Source organism: Myotis nattereri, assembly GCF_964212035.1.
Source record: "Myotis nattereri genome assembly, chromosome: 13".
Lineage (NCBI taxonomy): Eukaryota > Metazoa > Chordata > Mammalia > Chiroptera > Vespertilionidae > Myotis > Myotis nattereri.
In genome coordinates, this window is record NC_138088.1 from 8412893 (window position 1) to 8431304 (window position 18412).

Below are 18412 nucleotides of genomic sequence, written 5' to 3' on the forward strand. Positions count from 1 at the left end.
TCAGAGACTCAGCGCTCTGGTTCTCTCGCCCCGCCCAACTCCCGTGGTCCTGCGGCCCACCGCCCCCCTCCTCGCCCCGCCCCCGCCGCGGGCCCCGCCCCCGTCCGGCTGACCAATCCCCGGCTGCGCTTCGGGCACGACACAATGGCGACTTGGTGCTCCGGGTTCCCGGATGCCCGCCGTGGAGGCCCCGCCCCGCTACTTTTTTGCGTCCTTCCGGTTCCGTCGTGGAAGTAGGACTGCGTTGCGTCCTCCTGGAAAAGGTGGGATTCCGTGGGGCAACCGAGCAGGGGTCGCGCCGGCAGGCAGAAACAGGGTGGGGGCGCGGGTGCCGGGGCTGCAGCTCCCGGGTGCGGGGCGCGGGGCCGAGAGCAGCGGCTCCTGAAGCGCTGCGTGCGCACAAGGGGCGCTAGTTGTGGACTTGGGCCTGTCGCGCTCCGGGAAGCCCCGCCCAGGGCGCTCAGCCAGGGGTTTCCATGGTGATGGTAAACAAGCCTCAACTGCCTCCCCTACAACTGCCAAGTGTCCTGCGTTCCACCCTCCTCTAGGAGCTCAGGGGGACGACCGAGGTGCCGGATGTGAAGCAGAGAAGGGAGCGTGGACGACTCGGAGCCCGAGGTGAGGACCGGGACGGGCGGAAGGTCTGACGACCGGCTGGGGATAGCGCCCCCTGGAGGTGGGGTGGCAGGGCTGAGATCTAGGGTCCGGGGAGGCAGGATCTGAGGTCAAGGGCCGCAAACTCGGGACCAACCAGAGTCTGGGTCTTCCGCTGGTGGGGATCGAGGGGTGGAGGTCAAGGGCCGCACACAGAGATAGCCATCTGGGGCCGAGCCTACGGGGTGAGGGTGGCGGGCAGAGATTTGGCTTTGGGAGAGGTGGGCCTGAGGTCAAGGGCCTTGTACTCTGGGACCAGACCTCGGGGTTGAGGTGTGGGGTCCGGAGAAGCAGGGCCTGCAGCACTGGAGGAAAGGAAGGCCTCGTGCGGCCTCCCGGGAGAGCCGCGCCGAGCGCCCCGGCCTGGCAGGAGGAGGGTGCGGACGCCGCGCCCGGCGGAGAGGGAGGTTTAAAGTGGAAGCCGTGCCTTCACGTGGCTGGGAGCGCTGGGGAGGTGCCCGCGAAGGGCTGGGCCTGACTCCTCCCCCTCCCACGTTCCCGCTCGTCAGGCCTCGGCTTTCGGTGTCGGCGGCCGGCCTTCTTCCTCTTTGTGCGGCGTGCGTGCCCTGAGCGCCTGTCTGCGTTGGTCTCCTGCCCGAGAGGTATTGTGTCTGCGTTTGGCTGACTTTTTGGTCTCGTTGTCTTTGCCTGGTTGCCACACTTTTTATGAGCAAGCTTGTGCCATCGGCCGTTTCTTTTTTCTCGTCTTTGACTTCTTTGTGTCTTTGAATATATTTGCTGATTCTTGGCTGCGTCTAAGAAACTTCTGGACGCTCTCGGCGCCCTCTGCCTCCCGTGCTCGGCGTGGTTCACCAAAGCGGGCGCCGGTGGCCTGGGCGACGCCGGACAAGTCGCGGGGTACGACTCCCCTGGTCTCTTTATTCTTTATGGAAGCGGTTGGGCGGTCACAGGCCCCGGAGAGCCCCCCGCCCCTTCTCGGGCGCCTGCGAGAGCGCCCCCCGGCGTCCGGTGGGCCCCGCCTGCCTCACGCTGGACGGCCTCCCAGCAGTTTCCTCGCCTGGAAGCCCGGGACGAGCGAACGTGCTTCCCTTTCCGTGTTTCACAACTGCTTGCGGCGGCCCGTGTGCGGCGGGAGAGCAGCCCGCGAGCGCGCGGAGCAAGGCGGTGCCGCGGCCTCCTGGCCCCGCGCGGTGGGAGGGTGGGAAGCGGAAACGCGGAGGTTAGGGGAGGCCTTTGGGCGCCCTGAACCTGGTGGAGCAGGGAGAATTTTGAAAACTGCAAATCTTTTCATTCAAAATGTCATTGAAACTACCGATCTTAATGTAATTCTCACTATTTTAGCCACGTTTTTTAAAAGTTAACTTATTTCTGAATTTCCAGTAATGAGAATACTTTGGGTTCTCCGGTTAGACAATACATTAGGATGTCAGTGAAAATTGGTGTTTTCAGTGCTAATTTTTAGACAAGATTTTTCATCTTAAAATAGTGAATATGCTCTAGCCGACGCTAAGTGGTTAGAGCTCGGCCCGCGGACTGAAAGGTCACGGGTTCGATTCCCGTCAAGGGCACCTACTTCAGTTGCATGTTCAAACCCAGGCGGTCGGTATGTGGGGGAAGGTAGATCCATGTTTCTCTGTGCCTCCCTCTCCCTTCCACTCTCTAAATATCAATGGAAAAAAAATATCTTGGGGTTAGGATTAACAACAAAAAATGTGACCTCATATGTGCCTACTCCGTTTCCCCCTCCCCCCAAAAATAATAAAGTGAGTTAATATTGGGAGAGATTGATTGCTCTATCACTAGTGTTGGGTGAGTCCGTCCTTGCTTTGGGGAACTCATGTACCTGTATGCATTGCTGTAAATTGATTAGATTTGTTATTTCCAAGTTATTTTAGTCACTTTGACAAGTGATTGGTTTTCACTTGAGTCTTGCTACAAAGCTCCCATTAAACAAAATATTCAAGTGAAAATGCTGATTGACTTAAGGAAAAAGATTAAGTGGAAGAGTTAGTCCTTATTTATGGCCAAAACTGTGAAGGAGAATATGGAGACGGTAGATGCCTGGAGGGGCTACAGAAATGGGAGGAGGACCCCCTTCCACAAAGGTAACTTCCTGCCAACCTCCCCTGGGTCTGAGCCTTGGCACTCACTCTTTGTAATCACACGTTCATGACCAGGCTATACGGGGATATTCCATTAGCCCCATTTTACAGATGAGAAAATGGAGACCAGGAGACAAGAAGTCACTTTGTTCAGTGACACAGCTGGGACTGGGAATCGGATCTTTCTTTTCTATAATACATTTTAAATACTGGGTATTGAGCCTGAAACCTGGTTTATGGGTCAGTACTCAACCACTGAGCCACACCAGCCAGGATTAATAAATATTTTTATACAGTTGGTAGGTTTGAATTGGTAGTCAAATAAGAGCACACCTTACATTTGGTAGATTATATCTTTTTGAAAAAAAATATTTGCTTTAATCCTCACCTGAGGATATGTTTTTATTGATTTGAGAGAAACATCAGTGTGAGAGGGAAACGTCGATTGGCTGCCTCCTTCATGCCCTCTACCAGGGATCGAGCTAAGCCCACAATCTGGGCGTATACCCTGACAGGACTTCAACTATGACCTCCTGGTTCTTGGGTTGATGCTCAACCACTGAGCAACACCGGCCTGGCCATTGGTTGATTTAAAAAAATATATTTCTTGTTGATTTCAGAGAAGGGAAAGGGAGAGAGAGGTAGAAACATCAGTGATGAGAGAGAATCATTGATTGGCTGCCTCCTGCACACCCCCCACTGGGGATGGAGCCTGTAATCCAGGCATGTGCCCTTGAACCTGGAACCCTTCAGTCCGCAGGCTGACCCTCTTTCCACTGAACCAAACCAGCTAGGGTGGTTGATTCTTGTATTTGCCCTGACCAGGTTTCAAACCACAACCCTGGAGTATTGGGATGATGCTTTAACCAACTGGGCTAGCTGGCGGTTACATTTTTTATTCCTGTTTATCGATATCCCGCATAATGAACTCAGTCCTTAGCATGTGCCAAAGACAGTTTTTCTGGTACCATTATGAATTTTAACAGAGTCTGTATTTTTACCCATGATAGGTTTTATTCTTTTGGCTCAAATTATCCAATTTTTGGCCAGTGGGAGCTCTTCACATTGGTGCTTGGCTTCCTTGGTTTAAAGTACAATAAATACTTCATTAAGTGGATCCACCAAAGTTTATCAACTGGATTCTTAGTGATGGGTAACTGGGTTGTTTCTAGTCTTTCTCTGTTAGAAGTGGTGCTGCAGTGAATAGCCTTTGTGGGTATCTTTTCCCTTTTTGACCATAAGGGTTGAGCTATTTAATATTTCCACAAACAGTATTGGAGAGTTCCTGCTTATTATCTACAACCTTGCCAGGGATATTTGTTAGCAAAATTCTGTTATTATCAATATGATAGGTATTTCAAGTGTTATTTCATTTAAAATTTGAGTTTGTCTTATATGGATGAAGTTGAGCATCATTTCATGTGTAAGCCTTTTTGTCTGGATTGTTGGACATTTTGTGTCTTTTTAGAAGCTGTTTATTACTAACACTTGGGAAATAAATTGCAAATATCTTTCCCATTTTATCATTGGTATTTTTGCTTAGCTTATAGTGGTTTTAGCCATACAGAGGTGGCTTGGTTTTTAATGTAATGAGATTTGATGTTATTTCCCCCCTATTCCGTTTTTTGAGACATGGTCAGGAAAGTTTTCCCTGTTCTCAATTTATAGAGAAATTGTGATGATTAGGTAGGGGGTGAGGGGATCCTGGCCAGGTAGCTCAGTTGAGCATAGTCCTGATAGGTTGTGGGTTCAGTCCCCGGTCAGGGCACATACCTGAATCAACCAGTGAATGGGTAAATAAAGGGAACAACAAATCGATGTTTCTCTCCCCTCCCCCTCTCTAAAATCAATAGATTAAAAAAATATTTTTTTAATGGTGGGCTGGTAATGCAAAACTGAAATGAAAAATTCTGAACTCCTTTTAGTTTCCCCCGACAGTATACCTCTTCAAAAATTCTCACCTAGTATGAATATTACAAATTCCTATCACACTCTTATTTTAATTGTTTTAATGTATTTTTATTAACTCAATACACCCAAAATATTTCAACTCAATTTTTAGTACTGGAAAGCTAATTCTGCATTTGATTGTCTGAAAGTGCTTGTTTTTTCTGTTAATATTATGGTTTTGCCCAGCACTTTTTGTACTCTGAAAACTGCTGCTGTAAGCTGTTTTCCTGTGTGTGGTATTCCTTCCCGGTGCTGGAAGCCCCTCAAGTACATTGTCATGTTCTTTCCCTTCTCTTGGCTCTGTTCACTCCCATGGATAGTGTGCTGTGTGGTCCCTGAACAGTGAACATTGAGCACAAGGTGCTACAGCGTCGCCACTCCTGTGGCAGCTGCATGGGACCTGACAAGACAACTCTCCACGGAGCCCCAGGAGGAAGCTCTAGGCTCCCTGAAGGAACACCTTGAGGCTGTGGGCATGTGCTGCACAGTTCTCCCTGGAGATCATAAGTGTCACCCACAGCCCTCCTGAGGCCTTTAGCCCACCCCAGAGCTGCTCGCTTCAGGAGAGAGAACTACAGGAAGGTTAGGGGGTAGAGTAACTGGGAGATTATCTTCTTAGCAAAGGTCTCCCCTCCTCACTTCCATTTCTTAGGCTAGAATAGCATTTCTTACTATGGGGGAGAGTACTACCAATTAATACAAGTGATGAATTTTTCCCCTCAATTGAGAACAGATTTTATCTTTAGCAAGGGAAGTCTTAATAGCAGTGTTTATTTTTATTGATTTCAGAGAGAGAGAGAGAGTCAGGGGCACTGACCATTTTTCCCTTAAATAGTGTCAAATAAAAAAATGACATCAGCCAACACAACAGTAGCCGTCCTGTGTGGATGAGTCAAAATTATACCTATCTTTTAAAATCAGTTTGTGAGCCATGAGATGAAAAGGTTGGAAATCACGATATAGATCAATGTCCACTATGGTAGGTACTAGCTATGTGTGGCTAGGAAGCACTTGAAATGTACTAGTCCAAATAGAGTAGGGCTGCAAGTGTAAATACACACAGGATTTTGAGACTTAGTATGAAAAAATGTAAACTATCTCATTTTTTGTATTGATTGTTTATATAATACGTTTTGGTTATATAAAGTTAAATCATTGAAATTTAAACAGAGAGCAATGGTTGCTTGTTCTGTTGGATAAAAATTCATCCCTTAAGTTAATTTCAATGCAAGCATTATAGATGTAATTTACCTGGCATCACATCATACTGTTTTTGCTTTTTAGTTAACACAGCTTTAGATAACTAAATATTTAGGAAAACTAGTGTATTCTAACTCCAGATTCAGTTATTCTAAATAAAGTAAAGGGCCCAATAGTTAAAGATAATATAAAACAGCTTTCCTGTTGCTTACAGATCATGACCTTTGATGGATAAAAACGTAGTAATAGCAATAAACACTTAAAATAAGTTAGGGTATTTCATGATCCATCTACACCTTCTCTCAGGTAGCTTTGTATCTGGAACTTGCATGTTGTGCAAATTAGATAAGAGTTCTCACACTTCCGGTCCATGAGCTCCTGGGAAATTGAGGCATATAATAACTGAATACAAAGATTAAAAGGATTTACCACAAAATAAAAATGTTTATACAAAGCAACCAAAACATCTTAGCAAAGGGTTGCATTTTTAAATTATAAAGAATTAAAACAGCCAGCACCGGTTTGGCTCAGTGGATAGAGCGTCAGCCTGCGGACTGAAGGGTCCCGGGTTCGATTCCGGTCAAGGGCATGTACCTTGGTTGCGGGCACATCCCCAGTGGGGAGTGTGCAGGAGGCAGCTGGTCGATGTTTCTCTCTTATCGATGTTTCTAACTCTCTATCCCTCTCCCTTCCTCTCTGTAAAAAATCAATAAAATATATTAAAAAAAAAGAATTAAAACAAACATCAGGGGAAATAAGTAGAGTAATATACAAAGGAATAAAAGGCTAATATGGTCTTCTAACTTCTACTTTGAAACCTTAGCTCAGGGGTCCTCAAACTATGGCCGGTGGGCCACATGCAAATACCAATATTGTACTTGTTTTTTTTACTTCAAAATAAGGTATGTGCAGTGTGCACAGGAATTTGTTCATAGTTTTTTTTAAACTATAGTCCGGCCCTCCAACGGTCTGAGGGACAGTGAACTGGCCCCCTGTTTAAAAAGTTTGAGGACCCCTGCCTTAGCTATTGGGGCTGGAGGTTGTGGGGGTGGGGTGGAATGGAGTTTTACGTTTGTACCTCTGCTTCTGGCCTGTTTAAATGTCACTTCTTCAGAACCCTAATGTAAGTTAATCCTCGTTTTCTAGTATTTGGTCATTTCAGAATTTGTGATCAGACATATATTTCTTTATTGTCTATTTCTCACTTTCCATAAAACGGCTAGTTTTGAATCCTATCACCCAGCTCCAATAATTTCCAGTTATGGACAGTTTTCTCTACATCCCCATCTATTTCAGATAATTTTGAATCAAATCCCAGCCATCACACTATTTCATTCATAAACACTTGTGAATTTCTAAAAATTAATTCTTTTATTATGACTGTTAGGGCCATTGGCAGAAAAAAGTTCCCCACCCCTGTTGTAAGTGCACAGTATTTCTGGGTTAATGAATGACTCTAGTTCGGTTAATTTTATCTACTGCACATTACTCAAATCCTTTCACTTTTTTGTTGTTAATCCTCATCCGAGGATATTTTTCCATTGATTTTGAGGGAGAGTGGAAGAGAGGGAAAGACACATCGATGTGAGAGAATCGACCCAGGACCCTTTGGTCTGCAGGCCAACACTCATATCTAAAGTCCAAAAATACCGAACCAGACCCCAGACCTTCAGGGTGTGAAGATCTCACTCTGCTTTCCTCTTCGGTTGAGCTGTGGCAGGTACTTTCAGGTGCCTTCTGTCTTAGCACAACAGGCTCCCTGGTGTATTGTGTACTTGTTGTTCCTTCCCTGGCAGAAACCATTATCATGATTAATCAATTATTAACGCCCTCCTTGCCGGTGTCACCAACCAGTTAAGCTAAAAAGACTCATGTAAAACTAAACTGCAGCAAATACATTCAAATACAATAAGTGAGAAAATGCATGCCGGACATACTAAATTACCAAGAGGATATACTTTGAAGAGGATTTACAGGGAAATAAATGCTTGTGAAGCAGTCAAGGTACCCATTTCTGTAGATAATCTTTCCACAAATTTCTTCAGAATATTGTTTTACTTATGTGAGTTTTTAGTGTCTGTTTCCCACTTTTGATGGGATGGCTAGATTTTGAATCCTATCCCCCAGCTTCAACAATTACCAATTATGGACAGTTTTTCTCTACATCCCCCATCTACTTAATTTTGAACCACATCCCTGCCATCACACCATTTCATCCACAGATACTTTCAGAACACCTTTCTAAATATTAATTCCCTTGTTTTTAAACGTAACAATTCTATAAAATCTAAAATATAGTTAAAAGCAAATTTCTAGTCAATGTTCAAATATCTCTTAAATTGCCCCAGTCCCATAAGTGTTTACCGGTTTGAATCAAAATCCAAAAATGTCCCATGCATTGTAAATCCTTGATAAATCTCTTAACATTCCTTTTATTCAATAAATGCCCCCTTTATTTTTTTTCTTTGGAGCTAATTTGCTGAAGGGCTGGCTCATTTGTCTCTACTTTTCAGTTAATAGTTTATGATTCCTGATATGAGTCGCTACTCACATTACTGCAATGGCCTTGTTTTCCAGTGTGTTCACTTGAATTAGGATTTAAAGGTTGCTAAAATGTGGCTGCTCGTTGGATAGACAGTTTTGAGAATTGCGTGTTTTAAAATTAATCTAAAAACTGCAAACTATTGACTTGAGTCTGGTCAAGTCTAGAGAACAAGGTGCTGGAGGCATACCCACTAGTTCCCATGCTGAGTTCTTCCTGCTTCAGAGGCGGTTTCCTTTCAACGTTACGGTGTCTCCTCCGCGTAACCTCGCTGCCGCCCCCCCTCCCCTCCCCGGCCTCTGGACTTTCCTCCCGGCGCCTCCGGAGACTCGGACGCGCTTCCTCGTCGCTCTGCCCCCTCCCACTTCCTGCCGGGCCAGCCGCGCGGGCCGGGCGCACCTGCAGGACGCGTTTCCATTGGTGACATCTTGGCGGGCCGGCCCGGCACTTCCTCCTTCACACCCCGTGACCCGCGTCCGCTCGCCGCCCTCCCAGTCACGCGGCCTCTGCCTCCGGGACGCAGCCGCGCGCCGGCCTTCCGGACTCGGACCCCAGCCCGTCGTGGTGAGCCGCGCGAGCGGGCGACCCCCACCCGCCACCCTCACCCCCGCGGTTGGGGCCCCTCTTCCCTGCCGTCCCCCCAATCCCCACCCCCCCGCCGCCCTAGGAACTTTCCCACCCCCACCCCCACCGTCCCAGGAAGTTCCCGACTCGGAGCTCCGCCCCAGCCCTGGGGGCCGCCGGCTCCCTGCGGGTCCAGGAACCCTCTGGGCCTCCCTGGGAAGCCCCCCTCGACCGGGAGCTCCGCCCCGAGGCCCGTTGGAGCCGCGCGAGAACTCTTTCACCCCCCTCCCCCCCTCCCCGACCGGGGACTTCCTCCCGGGGTCCCGTAGCCCTCGGACCCGGGGCTCCCCTCCCGCCGCGGGTCGGGAGGCCTAGAGCCTTGTGCCCTCTCACCCCCCCCATCCCCGCGCGTCCGGTTGAGCCGCGCTCCCCGCCCTCGGCCCCCCCATTTGCTCCCCCCGCGCGCTCAGCTTGCCCCCCCCCTCACGCGCGCGCGCAGTTGCTCCGCCCCGGAAGCGGCCGTTGGCCCCGCCCAGGCGCTGGCTGGGGCGCCCTAGGCTCCGGCGTTACTCCCGGCCCCGCCGCGGGGTCTGTCGGGCACCAGGTCGGAGGCGGGGCGAACTCGTTCCTAGTTCCGGTGCCCGGTCGCCCCAGGAGCTCCACGTCCGGGACGGCCGCCACGCTTCCCGCCGAAACCGCCCGACGCGCCCCTGGCGGCTGGCGGCGCCTCCGCCCGCACTAACGCGCTCCCGCCGGCAGTTTCAGTTTCAGGTGAGCGACGACGGGAGATGCGCCTGCAGTTCGCCCGGAGCCCCCTGCGTTTCTGAGGCGGCGGCGTCGGGTCCTGTGGCCTCAGCCGCGCTCGCTGGATGAAAATCGACCTCGGCCCTGCTCCCCTCAGCGGTAAGTTTGACAGGAAGGAGCCAACCCTGTGGCCCCGAGGGGCGCCGCCTGCGGGCTGGGACTTAGAAATGGGAGTTTCCGAGTCGTTAGGGCGCCCGGACGGCCTGGCTTGTGTGCCGCCAGCTGCGGGTTGAAATGAGTTTACAAATGAGGGCGAAATGCCCTTCGGGCCTCCCCAGAACACGCTGGGAAGGAGGGCCGAGTCCCCGTCCCGAACCTTCCAGAAGGTGGGAGGCGCGGTTGGCGCCTTGTTTACTGCGCAGATAAACGTAATCGCCCGGCCCGCCCGCCTCGAGGGCGCGCCCGGTTTATCGCGATTGGATCCGCCTGGAGGTGAGCGAGTCCCCGGAACCAGGAGAGCGATGAGCACATGCGGAGCCTCGCGGGAGGCCGGGCGGTGGTAGGCGTGCGGATCTCGGTCCGGATTAGCGTCTTAGACGAACAGTTAATATTTATACAAGGTTCCCCCACATGGTGCCTCCTGAATAGTCGCAGGAGGCCAGTGAGAGAAGGCAAATGGGTAACATTTAAGGTCACGTCCAGAGAAGGTAACGTGGGCTTCCAGTTCTGTCTGTAGCTTAGTTTTCAGACACTTTTCCTGCACTTCAGCCCGGAGTCAGACCTTTGGGGGCGGCCTTATCCCGTGGCTGTGGGTGGGGGCAGTGTTTTTCCTGTTAAAAGGGTATTTCATTCCACACTTCCTCCCCTTATTCCTTCTCAGTTAATCAAAAGGTTAATGTTAGGTCATAAGAAGTGCAGTTGTCGGGTAAAACTGTGTTGAGTGTCTCTGCTGCCCCCCGGGGTGTTTGTGAATTACAGCCCCAGCGACTTCCTCTGGGGCCCATCCCCGCGAAGACACGCTGCCGCCCCCATCCCAACCCCCCCACGAGAACTGCTCCACCCGCCTCGATATTTAAATATTTTTCAGATAGTTTTTTGTATAGAAATCGGGCAATTGAGTTGTCGCCTCCAGGCAAGTGGGAGTTTCCTTGCTGTTAATCTTCTGCATTACCCTATGAAAAGGGAAGCCTTGAAGTGCTTGAGGGCAGCCCCCAGACCCGCTTTCTCAGGAAGGCGCCAGGACCACTAACTGACCTTGCTCTGGGGAGTTCTCAGGCACTGAGGCAAGGTGGCCATGTTGCTCTTTTTTAGGACAATTCGTGCCTCCCAGGAGTGTCTCCGGCTGTTGGCATCCCTCCTTGTTCTTTAAGGTGAGCTAATTTAAGGAATGTAATTTGTGTTATATTCAAGCATAAAATTTCCTTAGGAGTGTGAAATTGAAAAACTTCTTCTTAGTACTGTCTCTGCAAACAACATAAATGTGTAGAGGATTATGAAAGCAAAAGTGGAAATAGTTTAGTTTTATGTGGTGTTTAATTGCATAATTGATTCTTATGAAATGCCTGTTCTTTTATGTTTCCTGCATGTTTTTCTCAGCCTAACTAGACTGCCATTTTCTAGAGCAGGTGTGGGGAACCTCCAGCCCACAGGCCTTTCTAAGGCCCGAGAAATCATTGGTCTGGCCCTGCCAAAAGCATTAGGGATGAGTTAATTAAATGTTTGACCAAATTGAACAGGCTAATTTTTAGGTTGGTAATTTCGTATGCCTTCAAAATAATATAAATATCCACATGGCAGGGAAAAAAAGGTTCCCCACCCCTGTTCTAGAGGAAGATACCCTCCCCCTTGTGGCCATAAATTAATTCCTTGCTGGTCTTCAGCCTTCAGTACCTGGTGGGTGGGGCAGCTATGACCAACAGAACTGACATAGGCTTCCAATGCAGTTTTGAAGACACGTTCTATATGCTATGGGAGCATAGAATCGTAAGATTTAGTTTGTAGCAAGGGCAAGATCTTTTGGAACCGCAGCATATTTGCGCTGAGGCTTTAAGGATTAGTAGGATTTAGCTAGACAGAGGTTGGTGGAATATATTTGGAGAGAATTACCATGTGTGTCAAATCCAAGGGAGCCTGGCACATTTCAGGCACAGGAATAAAGAGATTTTAAAATTATGGGGTGATACCAACTAGTAGATAGTGTGTGGAAGGCCAAAGTTGCAAGACCTTAGAACCCCTAAGCCTTGTGGTTTGTGTTCCAATGTTAGTGGAAAGCCACTGAGACTTTGAATGGGAGAGGGACATAAAGTCACCTTAACGTGGAACACTTCAGCAGCAGTTTGAGTCATTATGCTTAGAGAAGTTTAAGGAACAGATCCTGGTATGGGATAATATAGGAATTAGAAATATGAGGGCTATACAAAAAGAAAATGACAATTGGATCATTGATCACGAAAGAATTATTTAGCTCATTCTTTGCCATGCAATCTGCTCAGACTGAAGATAGAACTGTAAGAAGCCTTTATAGTTGAAGGCAGGAGTTACTTATAGGGCTTAGGGCAGTGGTTCTCAGCCTTGGCTGCACATTAGAATCACCTGGGTGAAGCCACATTAGTAACAATTTCTGGAGGATGAGGCCCAGAAATCAGGATTTTATTTTTTTTTTTAAATATATTTTATTGATTTTTTTACAGAGAGGAAGGGAGAGAGAGAGTTAGAAACATCAATCAGCCGCCTCCTGCACATCTCCTACTGGGGATGTGCCCGCAACCCAGGTACATGCCCTTGACCGGAATCGAACCTGGGACCTTTCAGTCCGTAGGCCGACGCTCTGTCCACTGAGCCAAACCGGTTTCGGCCAGAAATCAGGATTTTAAAAAGATCCCCAGGTGATTCTAATGTGCAGCCAAGGTTGAGAACCACTGGCTTAAGGGCATGGTTAAGGTGGAGAATGGGACCACCTGAGAATAATGATGGGTTCATTGAGTTTGAGGCAGAGGCCTCAAATTATACTGAATTTAAATTATGAAAATGATGGATCAAAATGTAACTTGTCAATAATTTGTTCTCTCTGATACTGGTGCAGTTATTACCAGTTTGCTTTTTCTTAGCTCAAATTACCTCAGTGTGCTTTTTATTTTTTTAATTGTGGGTTTTAAAGAAAAACTAGGAGGTATGTGTGTGTATGTATTGATTTCTGAGGAGAGATAGAAACATCAGTGGTGAGAGCGATTCATTGATTGGCTGCCTGCCTCCTGCCTGCCCCCACTGGAGATAGAGCTGTCAGTCCCGATTCCGGATATGATTCCGGATATACGGTTCATAGGTTGATGCTCAACCACTGAGAGATGTCAGCTGGGCGAGTTTAGGAGTTCTTTTTATGTATTTGTCCATATTTTTCACTAATAGTGTAAATACCTCAATTCTATGAGGGATGTTTTGTGATTTCATTTGAGCTAAGGCTCTATTTTTATCTTTCTCTAATACGCCCAAGTTTTTGTTGTTATTGGTCCTTGCCTGAGGATATTTCCTTACTGATTTTTAGAGAGAATGTAAGGAAGGGGGGTCGGGGGGAGAGAGAGACATCAATTGGTTGCCTTCACACATACCCTGACCAGGGCCAGGGATTGAGCCAGCAGCCAAGGTACATGCCCTTGACCAGAATTGAACCAGAGACCCTTCAGTCCCAGGGCTAGTGCTCTATTCACTGAGCCAAACTGGCTAGGGCACCACTGATTTTAATTGCTGCATTTATACTTCATGTGAAATGACACTTTTCATGAAACATTTAATTTCCATAACCTTATATGTACCCATTTTGAGCATTGATCACTAAAAATATTGTTGTCTCTTATGCATATATTGGTTTGGTTCCTCCTCTTTAGAAAACTGTCCTTCTGGTTGGATTTGACCTTTACTCTTTCAGCTTGAACTCTGGCTGCCAGATGCCACAAAGTACTTTATGACACCTTATGAGAAGGGCACCCTCTTGTATATGTTTATTTTTTTTTCTCCTATCCTTCAGCAAAGTGAAGCGGACAATATATATTATGTGGTGTTGATACTCCCCCCCCCGCCCACCACCAAAGTTTTTAATGTGGACACCTTTAAAAATACATTTTTATTGGTTTCAGAGAGGAAGGGAGAAGGGGGAGATAGAAACACCAATGATGAGAATCATTGATTGGCTGCCTCCTGCACACCCCCTGCTGGGGATCAAGCCTACAACCCGGCACCCTTCAGGCCGTAAGCCAAAGCTCTGTCCACTAAGCCAAACCAGCTAGGGCTAATGTTGATACTTTTTTAAAAATTTATTATAGAGGGGGAGAGAGGGTTGATTCTTGTATGTGCCCTGACTGGGGATGGAACCCCTAACCATGGCATATTGGGACGATGTTCTAACTAACTGAGTTAGCTACCTGGCCAGGGTGATGATTTTATTTATATATGAACCTGAGAAGCTTATTTCATTTCTGTATTTGAGATGCATGTAACTAATGTTCTGTGATGGACTTGGCTGCTTGTCTGGATGTGAGTTCATCTAGGTTTCACACTTGACTCATTTTGTTTGATTTGACAATTTAGAAAAAATGATCCTTACCCACTCACTGCAAGCCATTGCTGTCTTGGGTCCTGCAGAATTGTTTATAAAGAGAACGCCTATTCCCACTGCCACAGGAAATGTTAGCCTGTTGTTGTGGTTTTAACTAGTCTGTTCATCACTTGTTTTTACTTGATGTCAAAGAGTCTCATAGAGGGGTCTTAAACACCCCCCACTCCCCAATTCTCTCTTTTTATTTTATTTTAGAAAGGGAGAGAGAGAATATCATGGATCAACTGCATCCTGCACATCCCTTACAAATTCAAGTGTGTTTGTTGTATTTCAACTTCTCTTATCCTTCTTCGCTGTAAAAGGGAGAAAATTGTATTTATTGCATGTTCTTATACATATGAAAGGGGAAATTATGTAGTTTTTGCTTTCTTTTCAGCTACAAAAAGCAGCAGCTGAGTTTATTTGAAGTCTGCCCTACCAAGTGTCCATGATGCTGGGCCCTGAGGGAGGTGAAGGCTTTGTGGTCAAGCTCCGTGGCCTGCCCTGGTCCTGCTCTATTGAGGATGTGCAGAATTTCCTCTCCGGCTGCATAATTCATGATGGGTCCGCAGGCATTCATTTCATCTACACTAGAGAAGGCAGGCAGAGTGGTGAGGCTTTCGTTGAACTTGAATCCGAAGATGACGTGAAAATGGCCCTTAAAAAGGACAGGGAAAGCATGGGACACCGGTACATTGAGGTGTTCAAGTCCCACAGAACCGAGATGGATTGGGTGTTGAAGCACAGTGGTCCAAACAGTGCTGACACTGCTAATGATGGCTTCGTGCGGCTTCGAGGACTCCCATTTGGATGCACCAAGGAGGAAATTGTTCAGTTCTTCTCAGGGTTGGAAATCGTGCCAAATGGGATCACATTGCCTGTGGACCCTGAGGGCAAGATTACAGGGGAAGCCTTTGTGCAGTTTGCCTCACAGGAGTTAGCTGAGAAGGCTCTAGGAAAGCACAAGGAGAGAATAGGGCACAGGTATATTGAAGTGTTCAAGAGCAGTCAGGAAGAAGTTAGGACATATTCAGATCCCCCTCTGAAATTTATGTCTGTACAGCGGCCAGGGCCCTATGACCGTCCTGGTACAGCCAGGAGATATATTGGCATTGTCAAGCAGGCAGGCTTGGATAGGATGAGGTCTGGTGCTTACAGTGCAGGCTATGGGGGCTATGAGGAGTATAGCGGTCTCAGCGATGGCTATGGCTTTACCGCTGACATGTTTGGAAGAGACCTTAGTTACTGTCTCTCGGGGGTGTATGACCACAGATATGGAGATGGCGAGTTCACTGTCCAGAGTACCACTGGACACTGTGTCCACATGAGAGGGCTGCCGTATAAAGCTACAGAGAATGACATTTACAACTTCTTCTCTCCTCTCAACCCTGTAAGAGTCCATATTGAGATTGGCCCTGATGGAAGAGTGACGGGCGAAGCTGATGTTGAGTTTGCCACTCATGAAGAAGCTGTGGCAGCTATGTCCAAAGACAGGGCCAACATGCAGCATAGATACATAGAACTTTTCTTGAATTCCACAACAGGGGCTAGCAATGGGGCATATAGCAGCCAGATGATGCAGGGCATGGGAGTATCAGCCCAGTCCACTTACAGTGGCCTTGAGAGCCCATCTGTGAGTGGCTGTTACGGAGCTGCTAGCTACAGTGGCCAGAACAGCATGACTGGATATGACTAATTTTATATTTTATAAAGCATTTGAGTTATAATTTTTCATAGGCAACCAACAAGCAATGAAAAGCAGTTATTACTCTAGAAGAAGCTGTGGGGACCCATTTTGCACCATGAGTTTGTGAAATCTGGATTAAAAAGTTACCTCTTCAGTGTTTTCTCATGCAAACTTTCTTCTGGCATGTGATATTGAGTAAACTAAAACTTTCCAGTTTTTTGGTTTTTTTTTTTTAATATTTTGGTAGCGTATTTCAGGGGTGATGTTATCTGACTTCAAGTAGTTTTAAGTACATCAAATGTGGATCTTTTACACCATATCACCATGAACACATTGGGGAGATGAGATTTTTGGGAAACTCAAGGTGCTAGATCCCTAATTCAAAGAGGAACATTTCTCATGTTTGTTCATTCTAGTTTATTTTCATTTAAAATCTCTTAGGTTAAGTTTAAGCTTTTTAAAAGTTAGTTTTGAAAATTGAGACACATTACTAATACTGTAGGAATTGGTGAGGCCTTGACTTAAAGCTTTCTTTACTGTGATTTCCTTTTGGGTGTATTTTGCTAAGTGAAATTTGTTAAAAAAAATTTTTGTTAACTAAACTTTTTTCTTAAAATAAAGACTTTTTCACAATGACTGGCATAGACTATCTACTCACCAAAAAGTAGCAAAATGGCTGGGTGGTTAAAGAGAATTCATTTAAATGCTGTTTCAGTGTGAATTTAAGTTCACATCAAATCTGATTTTCCTTACCTTTTTACAAGGAAGCTGAATTAAAAGTCATCTTTTAAAAGTATTATGTACAAATGGGTGGTAGAAATGGTGACACTTCCAGAAAATAGGAAAATAGAAGCACACAGTCTCTGCCTTCTGTGACTTTTGTGCTCTGTTCTTCAGCCCTGCTGGTCCCTCACGTTGTGCTGGAATCGCATCCATTTCTCATAGTTAGGAATCCATAGTTTTGAATAAGACATTTTTTTTCATACTTAATGGCTATTTCTATAGGGTACACTCCTGGGTTAGCAATAGATGTCTCTCCAGAATTGTTAGAAAATTATCATCTGCCTAGCAGAGTGAAGAAGCATCCAAATCCCAGGCAGCTCTACACATGTCATATTGCCATCACACTTAACTTTGACATGCACTCAATAAAGCCAAGATTGTAAAATGTGAATGGAGTTTATTTAATTTTTATTTTCTCATTTGTCTTTAATGACCATATAATGTAGCCCACATGTCCCTAGTTTCACCAGTTTAAAGATCATCTGGTATCTTAAGAGAATGTTTAGAGAGAAAGTGTTGTTATTCCCCAAAGAGTTTATTAAAAATAAGTCCGTAGATAGACTGTAGTCTTGTTTCCAGTCTTTTGACTTAGTTGGGCGTCACAGGCCCACCTTACCTTCTGTCCTTCCCACTAGTATTCCATAGACTCTGGGCTGCAGCAGCACTCGGGAATACTGCAAATACCACAACAGGTGGAACTAGGACTATCTGAAGAAGACTGGTGGCAGGAGAATTCTAGGTAGCCACAGACCAGGCACCCTTTATAGACCACGTTCACAGTATCTGCACACTCCATGGGTCCACAATCCGCAAGTTTCAGGCAACATTCACCATAGAGAAGCACATTGCTGGTTTGTGAGGAAGCCCTGACAGCACCTGGAACCTATGGAAGCCTGAATGACGGTGCAAAACGTCTTTGCTAAGTTGGTCCAGATACGGGAAGTCTGGAGGGAATGTGCTAGATGACAGTAGATCCCAAGGTGATCCTGAGCTCAGCCAGCAGCAATGGCCTTTCCTGCTTACCAGGAGAAAGACTATCCAGAGGCATCACCTGAACTAGGTGATTCATAAACTGATTTTTGCTCCCTCAAAGTCTCCAAGCTTGTTTACAGAATAGGTTGCTAAACTATTGTAAGTGCACTGTGATCCAGGACCGGAGTCAATTTGTTGGAAGGGAGCCCCAATTAAAAGTATAACATCCACCCCCCCAAAAAAATATTTGACCTTTACTGCAAAATATTGTACTTGTTTTGTCAAAAATGAAAGTTTCAAATTTGCCTCAGCCTATGCAAAATCTAAAATAGTCTAAGAGAAAAGTTTGCAACTTAGGTTCTACAAAAATGGTGTGGACTGAGCATGGAACAGAAGGAAGAGACGCCACTATAGCAGGAAGTGGATATTATACCAAAAAAGCTGCTAGGTATGTGTGGACTGGACTAGCACATGAGGGATCTTGATGCTGGACAGATGGTTAATATGGGGCATCTCAGAACTCAGGATCTAAATTGAGGATGGCCAGGGCAAGGATATATTTTTTATTGATTTCTGAGGGGGAGAGAAACATCAATGATGAGAATCATTGATCAGCTGCTCCCTGCACGCCCCACACTGGGGATCAAGCCCAAAACCTGGGCATG

The 18412-nt window shown here is 46.7% G+C and overlaps 1 protein-coding gene across 3 annotated transcripts; it reads left to right on the forward strand.

Moving 5' to 3' along the window:
* Positions 1-208: 208 nt before the first annotated feature.
* On the forward strand, positions 209-18046 carry HNRNPF (heterogeneous nuclear ribonucleoprotein F). Of its 3 annotated transcripts, XM_081104553.1 has the most exons (5): positions 209-263; positions 549-618; positions 9733-9876; positions 11029-11087; positions 14703-18046. In XM_081104553.1, exon 5 carries the CDS (start codon positions 14754-14756, stop codon positions 15999-16001), a length of 1248 nt encoding a protein of 415 aa, XP_080960679.1. In that variant the 5' UTR covers positions 209-263; positions 549-618; positions 9733-9876; positions 11029-11087; positions 14703-14753; the 3' UTR covers positions 16002-18046. The 3 variants fall into 3 exon arrangements, with proteins under 3 accessions (XP_080960679.1, XP_080960681.1, XP_080960680.1); XM_081104555.1 differs by lacking the exons at positions 209-263; positions 549-618 and adding an exon at positions 1179-1256; XM_081104554.1 differs by lacking the exons at positions 209-263; positions 549-618 and adding an exon at positions 8903-8973.
* The last annotated feature ends 366 nt before the right edge of the window (positions 18047-18412 follow it).